General features: G+C 36.2%; 1 protein-coding gene across 2 annotated transcripts in view; it reads right to left on the bottom strand.

Moving 5' to 3' along the window:
- Positions 1–14407, bottom strand: part of cdkal1 (CDK5 regulatory subunit associated protein 1-like 1) — a 281503-nt gene that overhangs the window by 24051 nt on the left and 243045 nt on the right. The window contains exon 13 of one of the 2 annotated variants that reach the window (XM_047361870.1): positions 4016–4099. The exons of the other annotated variant lie outside the window; for it this stretch is intronic. Coding sequence (XP_047217826.1) covers positions 4016–4099 — 84 coding nt within the window. The remainder of the gene's footprint in view (positions 1–4015; positions 4100–14407) is intronic. 2 annotated transcript variants of the gene reach the window in all.

The raw sequence follows: 14407 nt of genomic DNA, 5'->3' as shown, positions 1-14407 counted from the left end.
ATTATGTTTAAGTAAAATGATCTGCCTTGAAAGAGGCAGAGGCAGGAACCAGTTTCCATTTAATGAGCCACAGGGACAACCCTCAGACAATGTTTTTTTTCTTCAACTGCATAAGCTCTTTTATGAAGAGCTTGAGACAGATGGTTGGACGAGCACAGACATGTAGATTTCCTTTTCCTAGAGACAGAAATGTGGACCCCGTAAGGGAGTCAATGAACGTGGAATTGTCCACAGGAAAGGTGTACACATCGCCTGGATCCTTCACTACTTGATCAAACAGATCACAGTTTGTTAGAAAGAAGGGCTGTGTGTGAGTGAACAGGTGATCCTCGTCAATCAATACAACATACTGGACTGGAGATCCAACAGAGAAGCTGTATACAAACAGGGACAGAGAAGACTGTTTTCTTGAGAAAAGCTTAGACCCTTCAGCTACATATCCATCTTCTGAGCATCCTCTTCACAAGACTGTAAAGCAACAGTAGAGTATTCAGAGGCCTTTTAGGATCCACTGTATTGCAGGCCGCTACAGGAGATCCTTTCTGCCCACAGCCATCAGGATCTATAATAAGTCTCTGGAGAAACTTGGATAGTTTGAGTAGAAAACAACATTTAATTTCCCTTTGGAAAAGATTAAGTATTTTCAATATGCTATTGACTTGAATTTTTAAAAGCAATGATCCATCTTTAACGTCTTCGCAAAACTGAGCTGATTTTTGTATTATGGTCTTTGGAAAATTCAACTTCTCCAAATTCAGAGACATGTAGTTCAAATTGCTTAAAATATTATAGTTTAAAAGTGCTTTCATGAGAAAAAGAAAAATGTTTCTGTGTTGTGGTGTATGATTTGATCATGGTTAAAGGCAGGGGAGTCCCAAGCTGCCCGGGCGCCATTTGGGGCACCTTGGACGGCAGCTTAGGAATGGTCACTTGGCTATTGTTACTTTTATTTCTTTCTCACTCTGAACTTTTCTGCTGAATCTCATGTTTTTGTTTAAGGAAGATGACTATTGCTCTGCATGCTTTTAATGTTATTTTATGTTAATCTAAAAACAGCAAAATAAAAAAATGAATTGTAAAAATGTTTTTAGAAATGTTTGTGGTAAATTTTTACAGAATGAAAGATCATGTTAAAATGGAAAATGTTGGGTACAACTCCAAGGATGTTTGGTTATTAACCATGTTTTTTTGTTTCATTTTAATTTTATAGTAAAACGGACCACAAACATCTAGCAACTTTAATCAAAACCAGGCCATTCTCTAAACTTTCTTAATTACCTAAAGCATTTGAAGAAACAGGGATCCACACTGTTGTTGTTGCAAACGTACAGAAAAAATATATTCTACACCACAAAAATAGAAAACAAGAAATCCAAAATAATTTAGAAAATTGTAGGCATTACCTAAGATCTACAATAAGATCTTAGTTTAATTAAAATGATGATTATCTATTATGATTATTGTTGGTAAAATAATAAAAATCAGTTCAGCATTTTTAAATTAAATCAACAACAAAAACAAAAAACATTTTTGTAGAGTACTTTAAAATGGAAAAGCTTGGACACCACTGGTTAAATGTGTGGCAGTAAAAGCAATTTGTTTCCCAAAAACTGTAGAATGCAGGAGATCAGCTGAACGTCACAGTGGTTGATGTTATCAGTTTAAGGTGGGAAAATGAGTATGCACTTAGAACCGTCATAAAAGTTAGGCCTCTTTAAAGTTTAAATGGTTAGAAGTAAGGGGAAGCAATGAGGCTTCAAATAGCAAGGTGTTTGAATGATTTCAAAGCCTGTGCAGTTCCATTCTAGGAAATGTTTTACTTGTGAAATATTTTAAACAGTATTAAAGCTATAAAAAGCAGAAGTCACAGCCAGCGTGTCCTGAAAGAGATGAATGTTTTGATATTTGAATAGTTGAAAGGTCACAAAAACTGAAGTAGCAGTTAAATGCCAAAAAACATAGAGAAGCAGTTGAAAGAACGAGAGGATCACTGTAGTGTGAAGACTCTATAGAATTCACACAACTATAACTCCTTGTGTCCTGTGGGTATAGGCAGCAGCTTCAGAGAAACAGATTCAGTGACATACTGGTTCATAGTTTTTCGCAAAGCTGTTGCTTTTTTAAAGCGAAATGTAATTTAAGAGTACAAGAGGGTTTTGAGACTAAAATATCAAACAACATCTCTTTTCAACTGACACATATGCCTGGAAACGCACACTTGGATGACTCCGGCGTGTGCACTCCAACAACACGCATGAACCGGGTAACACTTGTGACTTAGGTTTTATAGCCTGCAGAAGGAGGTGCAAAGCAGGAGGAGGAAAGGGGAGGGGAGGGAAGTAGAAGGGAGGAAAAAATTATTACCGTCCCATGCCCTCTCTGCTAATAAAAAAACAACTTCAAACATATTTCTGATGATGGTTAAAGCAGGAGGAAATTGATTTATTTGAAGATGTTTTAAAGTAAATTTTTTACAGTTTGACTTCAGGTCTTTGAAGCCATGCAACTGCTGTGCGTGTGTGTGTCGTGTGTATGAAATGTGTATGTCTTTAGGGCTGACCTTAATGTTAGTACAGTAAAAAAGAAAAAAAAGTATTGGTGTTATCAGCTGCCAAATTCTCTCATGAACACCGTAGGGTGTGTTGGTGTCCATTTGTGAGTATGTCAAATATTATAGCTAACCTACTTTGGTGAATATAAGCCAAGCCTCTGACACCTGCTGCGAGTGCTCCATGTGACAGCCAAAGCACACCCTAAAATTTACTAAGTGTGAAAATGAGAAGTGAGAGTTGGTTTAGTTCCAGATCCAAGAAACAAAAACTCTAATTCTGATTTATTGAAAGTTTTGTTTACTGTACATTGTGAGCAGAGATAGCCATGTGCATAGCAGAGTGGCTAGTCTATTATGAATCTAATGTCAGATGTTCGTTCTGCTGAAATGTCATTCAGCAGAAACTGCTATACATAAAAGCCCTTGAAGCATTAAAGAGCATCGCCTGAGGCAACATTACTATAAATTATATAATCTGTAGACTAAATGCTTTTTATTTTCATCTATCTTCTTCTCCTCTCCCAGTTCAGCCTTAAGGTCTAAGCATACCTCTCCTGTATGCATATGGGGGGGGTGGGGGGGTTGTTACTGTCTATTCAGAAGAGAAGAAAAAACTAATAAGAAAGGATAAATAATTTCTCATTTGCTGCTGTTGGAAAGAAACTTTGTAAATCCAAAGAATTTGGATTTGAAATTGGATATGAAAAAAAGCGCAATATCGCTTCCAAATGTAAATTCTTAATTTTGTGTTCAAACCTACATGATCATATTTCAGTGCACAAATAACTCCCCAGGCAGATGTGAAGGGTGATCAATAGAGTTGATTTTCAGAAGAAACCATAAACACTAAAAATGGAGATATGAGGTTTCTACCCGACAGTGACCTAGTGCAGTTTTTTGTCTTTTTTACCCTAGGAAATAAATAATTCCAAAAAAGGAAAACAGCAGATCTAACCAAACTCCATTACTAAAAACCAAGCGTCATTGCTCTTTTTTTCTTTTACTATTTATCTAATACTAGGTCTTCTTTATATACTGCCTGTATATTGGTGCAGAGTGAGTGCGGTCACAAAAATCTTGACTGCAGATAGACGCTAGCACGGTCCTGGCTGACTCAATGGGAAAATGCATATGACAAAATTTACATCACACTGGATTTGAGTTCAAGTTTGAAAATAATTTTATGATCAATTGATTGTGTAATGATCATAAAATTTAGAACGCGTGTACTTAAACCCAAATGCGACTATGATTGGATTGCAATGGGATTACGTGGATTGGTTTTTAACTAAAGTTCACCTGGACATGAATTTGACCTGTTTGCTTTGAGATGACATTTGTTTTAAAATGATGCATTTGTAATTTGTGCGTTCTGTTGTACTACAACGATATCTAAAAACTTGAACTGAATGATTTTTGATCCTACAAAGTAAACCTGATTTCCATAATTAACAGCTTCCTTACCTGTTCGTAAAACTTGTTGTGGGAAACATAGTATTGCGCATCAAAGGACTCCTCTGTCACCAACACAAATTGTCTTTCTCCTACCTACAAACAGATACACAAAGACAAAAACACAAGATATTCTATTTTATTACCCAAAAAGTCTAAAGTAGTGAAAGGATAAATATTAACTTAAAAACCATTCAAACAATTGTGAAACTTGGCTTTTCATTTGTAGCATTTTATCCATCAGTCAGTAGGCGGATTGCTTCCTGGACATGTAAGTTTGTCTAATTTTATATTTATTTAACTCTGAGTTTCAAATAATTAAGGATTCTTTCTTTAGGACCAAATTGGTTTTAGTGTAAGCTGGAGAGAATACATTTTGTCTGCCACCTTCACAGGATAACTAAACCATGTAAAGCAGATATGTCTAAATGTCTAATTAAAAACGATAGCCCCGGCAAGGTGTTAACAGGTTTGTCCGACAGGCAGTGCATAAAGCTATGAATCGTCCGCAGTTTTATTTGACAGGAACAGACTTCCTCAATCATGCCTCTATTCACAAAGATCACAAATGCAATAAAGGCTTTGCTCTTACATATTTCCTTTTTTAAGTTTTTTATTGTCGAGATTCACCTTTTAATTACAATTTCAAGGTTTCTAAGCCACTTCATTTTAACACTTTGCAGAGACGACAGAAAGCACTATTCAGCCCAGGTCCTTGCAAAAAAAAAAAAAGAAACTGAATTAGAAAAGTCCATAAAAGGATACAATTCAATGAGTACAGAATACAAAGTATTCAGAAAGCCAGAAAATCAAATACGACAAGGCCTCCCAATCTAGCTATGTAATATTCGACATAATGATAAAAAGCTAATGTTTTGTCAAAGAATGCTGTTGACTCCATGGGAGGAGAAAGAGATGAAGAGCAAAGGAGCTCCACTGAAAGCACCTCAAACTCCAAAAAACCACCTCAGTGTTGTGCTAAAATTAAAGGAAGGTAACTTTTCAAAATTAGAAATCCAAACAGATCAAATTTCTAACTGCTATATTTTCATACCTTAGAACTCCATCTACACTCTCTCATTGTTTTTCTGTATGTAAAATAATTTAGCTGTTAGTCCAACAGAAAGTATTTCCTGAAGTATTTATTCCTGATGTACAACTTATCTATGTTATATCAAAACACTTCAAATACAGTGAGATGGCATAAAATCTTTTTAATATTTACCATGATTTTAAATATGAAAAAAGCTAATGTAATTTAACTCTATAAAATGTTACACTGCGTTGAATAAAATGCTTTCTGTGTAGAATTGTAGGTATTTCTATACATCAAACTTCAGCCTATCTCTGCTTATTATGTCTTGAACAATAAAGGTCATTAGGTTTGCTGAAATGAAGAATTTATTTCTTTTTCAAAAGCATTGTGAAACATCTCACTTTTTGCTTCCCTACACCCACCTGAGTAGCGTAGCTACAGGGTAAGAGAGGGGCATGATAGCCAACTCTGTCATTCATTTCTCTATGTAAAGTGAGCTAAATGGCGTGAATTTGTTATAGTAAACCTAAGTTCATTACTATATACTACCTATTGCCATTAAGTTTAAAAATGCATATTAAGATATATTGCACAGAGGCACAATATTATTATCCATTGTACAAGAAACATGCAAATGTTCTTGTCATGTCAAAAGTAAAGTTTAGACCCAAGCCAGCAATTTAGGAAATACTGCTACAATGCAAAACCACCCGGGCCATAAATATCTGAAGCTCATACTTGAAAATGATGGGAACAGGGAATCCTGTAGGCTTAGCAGGAAATATATGCATTTTAAGTCTGTCAGTGATGAGCCCTGTACTATAAAACTGTGCTGACTGATCATTTCCTTGGCAATATGTCAAAGCCTTAGAAGTCACGGTTCTGACATATAGCCCAGGGTTTTTCCATTTTTGCAGACACCCATAATCCTTGCTCTTTTCTTCTCTCTTTGTAGACTTATCCATTTGCCTCCATGTGACTATTTTTTCTGGGTGTTCCCCTGTTGTTCAAACCTCTTTCATCCTCAAAAATTCCTCTCATCTGGTCCTCCCTTCCTATTTCTTTATTGATTTATAGAATTGCAAAGGCTCACATGTTTTTAATATCACAATTTTATTTTTATTAAGGGTTAAGATGACAAAAGTTACATTGCTAGGATAGCTATTCAGCTGTTACAAACGTCCATCACCTTAAAACCATCCTACAGTGAGCAAGAATTCCTTGTTTGCCCATGCCTGCATGTCGGAGCAAATTTCTAAAAACCTAATTTCAGTGTCAAGGTAATCATGACACTATTGCCTTCTTAGTACTTGGAACTTAACCACCCGCTCACAGAATTGCTGACAGGCATATCATATCTGTACTAGGATGCTCCTTAGCAATCCATTGCATTTCTATGGGAAGTTTATGTACCTCTACGATAAATATCAACCTTAGGAAACACCATCAGCAGCATGAGAGGAGAGGTTTTTTTTTTGCAGAGATTACTGTACACCACCAAGCATGCCATCCTCCACATTACCTTTAAACTAAAGCACAGCTTTGCGTACATATCTAAGAGAATGTAGTCAGAAGGAATCCTGTTTTTCACTTCTGGTCAGACCAATCCACTTTAGCATTAAGTTGGTTTTGTACTTTTATCCTGTCCTCAGTACTAAAGACAATGTCAGGTCTTTTTTTGACAGCTTGATAACTTGTTTGGAAATTGAACTGTAGCCTAAAACACTCATAACCTCATTCAATCTCCCGCCAAATTGATTATAGACAAGTTGATGATGTGTGGTTCTCTTCCACTGGGTACCCTATTCTACAAGAAGCCCATGCATATTGATCTCTGTGACAAGGGCCTTAACATAATGTAATTATTGGTATGGATTAATGGATTGGTTGTTTCACTTGCTGGGTGAGCCTATTTTGGTTGCAGCAAGAGAGGCCTACTCCATCCGACACATTTTGAGGTTTAGAATAAATTACCAAAAATAATTTTACCTAAGTTACTGACCTTTTTACTTTTAATAGTTTTAGTACAGTGTGCTAAGCCTTAAAGACTGTGACTTTTACAGGTTTTTTGTATTACTTACAATACAAGCTTTATACATAATCAGATATGCATTGAAGGCAGAGGAGCTAAGCATGACGGATGTGTAGATCCCCTGGAATTAGTAATATCTAATCCTCACCACAGTGATGGGTAAGAAACAGTGAGCTGGGATTGAGGCATATTCTTGATTACGTTGATTGAACCACAACTCAGAAGGCAATTACACATTAAAGCCCTCTGCACAATCCACAACACATTGTAGAGTAGAGAATTTGACTTGAATAAATACTACAAGTAGCTGCACCCAAAGACAAAACTAATTGAATAAAATTGTCTTGACAGTTTGTATCAGAAGATCGGTCTATATTTTGATGGGTGGCCCACACTGTTGTTAAGTTTATCATTGATAACAAAATGCCAGTCACGTTGTAGAGCTTCAAAATAATTTACAAGAATCAATACAATCACAAAAACAAGCAACATTTAAAAAGAAGTGATGTTTTATGAGCCTAGATGAAAATGTATATTAGAGCCGCACAATTTATCAAATCCTAAACGGATTTTGGATTCAATATTGGATAGATCAGAATATTTTAGGGGTGTTCATCAAACTCCAGAATTCAGGGACTGTGACTCTAAAGCCTAAGGAAAATAGTGGGAGCATTGTGATCATGGTGAAAAAAAAGAATAGTTTGGAAAATGGAGGGTAGGACAATCAATATCGTCACTGCAATCAGGGGCGGTAATAAGCACCCGCCATTGGTCAAATGCAGGTAAATTTATGAAGTGGCAGGTAAATTTGATTAACCAACAAACCATAATAGCAGACTTGCAATCTAAACATGGGAAACGTGTTTACGTTCAACAACAAACTTCTTGAGGGCAGCAATGGCCCTGAGCTGCCAGTCTGTTTGATATGACTCACTTAATGGAGATGGAGCTCATCTCTGATTCAGATCGACAGCAGTGAGAGAGAAACATGTACAGCAGCATGCTGTTGTAATACTAAACATTACGAATGGCGACGTTCAAAGTGCTTTGTTTATGAAGCTGTAGAACAAGTCTGCCTGTGCATTCTGGGACATAAACAACTGGAAAAGGGTTGAGAGCAGAGTAATCAACTTGTTTCATCAAAAAGGGGAGCTAACATTGGTCTGCTGTTTCTGTAAACTCTTCTACAGTTTACTGTAGCCATAGCGCTTTACGTTGAGTGTTTTGAGAGGTTCAATATATGTCAAAGATCTATATGAGTGACTTAGGTAGAATATAATCATAACACATTTATACATACTGATGAAATGGGCAAATTTTAAGTTCACATTGTTGTACTGCACTTGGACTGTTCCCTCACAATAATGTGGACTACCTTTTTAAATTACTAAAATTCTTATTTATGATTAACAGGTGGATCTTTTGTTTTAGGTGTACAAAAACAATAAATTATTAAAATAATCACGTCAAACTAGATTTATTTTTATATTAAAATGTTAATATTGTATTCATTAATGACATGATTATAGAATATTTTTATGTTAAAAAAAATTGTTTATTTTGGAAGCGTCAAATTCAGAAAAATAAAATATTTGGAAAAAAGAATTTCATGGAATTTGAAAAAAAAAAACAAAAAACGTATTTCATAAGGTCCATAAAGAACACAGGTATAATTTGTTACATTTCTTTTATACTACAGTTGTTTTTATAGAATTGAGAATAAGTGATTTTGAAATACATAAAGTTTACTTTGTGGAATATTTCCTGCAATTCAGACAAATATTACATAAACATGTGTTAGATACAAAATGTGGCTTTGAGTGAGTGGAAAAAATTAAAGACTACAATTAAATATATGTAAATATTTGGTCTAAAATTCAGTCATGTACTATGTTGCCAAAGTATTGGGTACCACCACCAAACCAATGAATTCCAGTGTTACAATCACTGCAGTGGCTGCAGGTGTAAAAGAGGTTGGTGTGGAGAAACTTGACTGGCCTGCTCAGAGTCCTGATCTCAACCTTCTTGAACACCTTTGGGATGGATTAGAGCAGAGCCTGCAATTCTGGTTGTCTCATCTAATTATAAACACACTCCTAAACCTTGTGGAAGATGTTTACAAAATAATTAAAGTTGCTGGCAAGGGTGGGTTTATCAACAAATTGGACCCTATAGATTAAGAAAAGGATGTCATCAAAGTTCATGTACATGTAAAAGTAGACTAGTGTAGTAATACAAGTGTATGTAGAAATTCTTGCAGATTGTACAAAACAACCTGGGCATCAGTTGAACAAATGTTAGATTCTTTACTCACATTCCTCTATTTGTAGTTCATAACGGCATTCCCAGTGTCCATTTTTCAACTGATTTTGTTTTTATTTTGGTGGCCAAGTCTATAATTGCCTATCAATAAAACGGATTATGTCATCATTTCAAACTCTTACACAAACACCTTCGTACTCCAAATAATTTATGTGCATGCAAAATATTTATTGGTTTTGGTTTCCGTTAACTGTTTGTCTTTCCTTGCAGCAATGCATATTTGGTTGCCTGCATATAGCTTTCTATTTACTCCATCTGTTGAAGTGAGTTACAGCATACTAAACAGTGCATGAAAGTCTTTGTACACCAGGGCATTTATTTACTTCATCATTGAGAAAATAACATCCCATGATACACAGCAGAGCTATTGCACATTTGTAGGATCCTGAGTTTAATTGATAATTAATCCACATCATAACAGAAATAATGAGAAACGCAGCTTTGAATTCATATCAGCTGTTCATCTGTTTCCAAACCCGTTTTTTCTAGCTTTTTAGAGAGTTTTAGAACCAGACTGGGTTACATTTCTAGCCAGAGTGAAAAGTTCAAAAGGGGCTGTCATTTTACTGTGAAGGATCTCAAAAATTCACAGTAATAAATATTTCTTACAAAAAAGGAGCCTGTTTTTCTTATTGAGCAAAACAGGTGTCTCAATACAGGGACAATTCAATTCCAAGATTAAAAGAAACATATGAATATGGTAAAGACATTGTGTTTAAAATTTTAGCCAACAACCCTTGTAAAAAGTAATTACACTCTCTGCCACTTTCATGGCACAGAGTGTACTGTGCCAGAATAAATTAGCTGGTCTTTACCTAATTCTAAAATTATTTTAATCTAACCCAAGGGTTAAAAAACCCTAAACCAAATTATTCAATATAATTATTTTTAAACAAAAAGATTAAGTCAAAATTCCTTGTTTTTCTAAAAACTGAAACACTCCAATGATTCCAGGGCCCGTATTCACAAAGAATCCTAAGACTAAAAGTAGCTCCTAGTGACGTCATCCTAAGAAAAATCGTAGACTTTTCTTAGGATTTTTCCTCGGTAAGATAAAAGTTACACATGAAGCATCTTAGGCCTTAAGAGAGCTCCTAACGTAAGGAAATGTTAAGAGCAGTGGGGAGGACTTTCAGTGAGCCTAAGAGTGTCTTAAGCAGACAAGATGTCGGAAAGACAGAGAGAAAGGAGAGATATTCTCTGAACAATGAATAACAGCAAATTAATAAAACGCTACCGGCTCAACCATGCAGGAATTCACCCACTAAACAGTCGAGTAAATGAGCACATAAACTTCTATAACAATCATACAATTAATATTATAGAGATGAGATTAACTATAGCATCCCCCTAGGGCGAAATAAATAGTTTCAGCAGCAGGACAGGTTAAAGATGTACCACTCGTAAGGTAATGTCAGGAAGGATGAATAAATAATAGAAACAAATAACCATAAATAAAAAGTTAACAAAATTACTAAGAATATAGTAAGGAATTATTTAAATATTTACAGACTGTAAAATGCTTTCAAAAGATACATTTGGATAAAATTGGAAAAACTCAAAAAATCCTTACATACACTGCCTGGCCAAAAAAAAAGGTCGCCCTGGATTTAACTAAGCAAAGAGTTACGAGCCTCCATTGGATAATTACTGCATAGGTGATTATGTTTCAGCTGGCAGCAAGTTATTTAAGCCCAACTGGTGCAATGAGTTGCTTCTCGTTTCTTAAACAACCATGTTGAAAGACACATCCCGTCGTCGTGGAAAGGATGTCAGTCTGTTTCAGAAGAGTCAAATTATTGGCATGCATCAAGCAGAGAAAACATCTAAGGAGATTGCAGAAACTACCAAAATTGGGTTAAGAACTGTCCAACGCATTATTAAAAATTGGAAGGATGGTGATGACCCGTCGCCTTCGAGGAAGAAATGTGGCCGGAAAAAAAATCCTGATTGATCGTGATTGGCGATCACTTTAACGTTTGGTGAAATCAAATCGAAGAAAAACAACAGTAGAACTCCGGGCTATGTTTAATATTGAAAGTAAGAGCATTTCCACACACACAATATGAAGGGAACTCAAGAGATTGGGACTGAACAGCTGTGTAGCCTTAAGAAAACCACTAAACAGTGAGGCTAACCGGAAAAAAGGCTTCAATTTTTTAGGGAGCATAAAGATTGGGGTCTGAAGTAATGGAAGAAGGTCATTTGGTCTGATGAGTCCAAATTTACCCTGTTCTAGAGTGACGGGCGCATCAGGGTAAGAAGAGAGGCAGGTGAAGTGATGCACCCATCATGCCTAGTACCTACTGTACAAGCCTGTGGGGGCAGTGCTATGATCTGGGGTTGCTGCAGTTGGTCAGGTCTGGGTTCAGTAACAGTATGTGTTCAAAGAATGAGGTCAGCTGACTACCTGAATATACTGAATGACCAGGTTATTCCATCAATGGATTTTTTCTTCCCTGATGGCACAGGCATATTCCCAGATGACAATGCCAGGATTCATAGAGCTCGAATTGTGAAAGAGTGGTTCAGGGAGCATGAGACATCATTCTCACACATAGATTGGCCACCACAGAGTCCAGAGCTTAACCCCATTGAGAATCTTTGGGATGTGCTGGAGAAGGCTTTGCGCAGCGGTCAGACTCTACCATCATCAAACCAAGATCTTGGTGAAAAATTGATACAACATTGGTTGGAAACAAATCATGTGACATTGCAGAAACTTATCAAAACAATGCCACAGTGAATGCGTGCCGTAAACAAAGCTAAAGGCGGTCCAACGTAATATTAGAGTGTGTGGCCTTTTTTTTTTGGTGGCGACTTCTTTTTTTGGCTAGGCAGTGTATTTATACATAAATTCAAACTCCAAACAACAGTACAATAATCTAAGCACTATATACACAGAAGGAAGATGTAAATGAGGTGAATAAGTATTTGCTGTATGGTTCATGATGATGTCAGCAGCCTAAGCCTAAATAGTCATCTACAACCCTTCACATCTGTGGAGAAGTTCTATGGTTGGCTGCTATCTCCTCTCTAGCTTCTGATTGCAGCAGGTAGAGCTGCTCACATTCCAGGCTGGTGCTGAAAGCAGAAGGAACGACGCATTGATCTGTCCGGGAATGTCTGTTTTTTCGCAACATGATCCCAAGACCAAATCTACCTTTCAACCCTCCTCTCTTCTCCTCCAGCAGCAGGCTCTGCTCCTCTGTTCAGTTCGGTTTTCACCACCTTTTTTTCTCCATTTTGTTTTGGTCATTTTACCAAACTAAACCTCATTATACAAGAAGGAGATCACAGTAAAATGCTGAATTTTCATATTAAAATTAATTAATATAAAATAGATGTTATGAAAATCCCCCGCATGGCGAGTAAACATAATAATAAGCAAATCAAAATACTGATGAGCATGTAAATAAGCTACAGTCAAACATGTTGGTGCTGTATGACAATTACTTTAATTTTGCCCATTCGTCATCATAATTTACACATTTCTGAATCCAGTCTAAATTGTGTCATTGGTTAATTTCTCTCCATTGATTACTAGGTGCACATTTGTTTTTTGGTTTTTTTTGGGCGAGGGGGGGGGGTGAGTAAACGTTTTTGAGTAAACAAATATAAATGCGTTTGGCCTGTGAGTGTAACCGTGATGCTATATTAATGAACTAAATAGGGGTCAGGAGTAAGAATAAGGGGGGACACTGAACTGGGATTTGGACTTTCTATGCAGAGAACTCACTTATTCAGCTTCTCAGATTATCATAACATGCAATCATGAACACACTTCAACACAAACAAGCCTAGGAATTTGTTTTGTTCACTGAAAAACAATTGCTGTGGGGAGTGATATAACAGGGTTAAAGAGAGATCCTCTGATCTTTTGGAGGTTGTTTTTGAATAAGCTTCTTGAAAGATAACTGAAAAAAAAATCTCCCCTGTTGGTTGGGGTGTTTTGTTTTAGCCTCAAAGTTAAATTCAAAGCCACTGAAACTTTTCTGTGTTGGCCACAAGAACTAGAGGATTACGAAGAGCTTTGGTTTTATGTTTGCAGGGGCAAATGTAAAATCAAACCAGACCAAAGTTCTACAAATTAGCTACTTTAAAAGGAGCCTAAAACAGACATGGAAGATGTAAGGCTACAAAGCAGAAATGAGGACACTAAAAAATATAACTTGCAATGAAAATAAAATAGTGAAGCAAGTTAAAACAAAATTGTATCAAATTGTACAAATACTAGAAAAGCCTTCAAGCTGTTAAATCCTTAAGTTGTAAAATACTTTACAATGCTCTGCAGCTGACACAGTTGTGTCGTTTACAAACCCAGTTATCAACAGCAGCTGGAGGTGCTTTTCCGGCCAATAAACTATGTCCATCTGGTTTTTACAATCCAGTCATGTCGTTTTTTCTCTGAGACTTCCAAACCTTTCTAGCATGCAAGGAAATTTCCAGGTGGATGATAAGAAAAGGTGGAAAATAACCTTGAGTAAAGGAGATCAGGTGGCTATGATATCCTCTGAGGTACATGTGGTTTGCTAGATTTGTCATTTTGGAGTGAGGGGATACTGCAAAATATAGTTTTGATGAGGGATTATCTTTATCCAGTAGTTGTCTTTTCCGGAATTTAAATTGTTATCACTAAAAGATATTCAACATGTACACCATCTAAATGCCCCTCTGAAGAGAGTATATTTTACAGTCTTAAAGAAATAGTAAATTATCCAATAGAGTAAACTATCCAATAGAAACCATTCTAGATATGTCAGTAACTGTGTTCTAATTTTGATTAATGAAAAATTGCAATAAGTGAACAATCATAATACCTCTTCAATCTTGGGTACTTACAATGTTGATGACACAGTGGTCTGATAGAATACAAAGCAGTGGGAACACTGTAATCATTGGCCTCAGAGTTTAAGGAAGGAACTACACTCTTGAGAACAGATTAAACATATTAGTGGTAACACTGAGTAAACAGTGGGGACTCATTCAGTCTGGGTCCAAGTTGGAGCAAACA

The sequence above is a fragment of the Girardinichthys multiradiatus genome, chromosome 3 (genome assembly GCF_021462225.1).
Source record: "Girardinichthys multiradiatus isolate DD_20200921_A chromosome 3, DD_fGirMul_XY1, whole genome shotgun sequence".
Classification (NCBI taxonomy): Eukaryota; Metazoa; Chordata; class Actinopteri; order Cyprinodontiformes; family Goodeidae; genus Girardinichthys; species Girardinichthys multiradiatus.
This window is presented reverse-complemented; position numbering and strand designations above follow the sequence as displayed.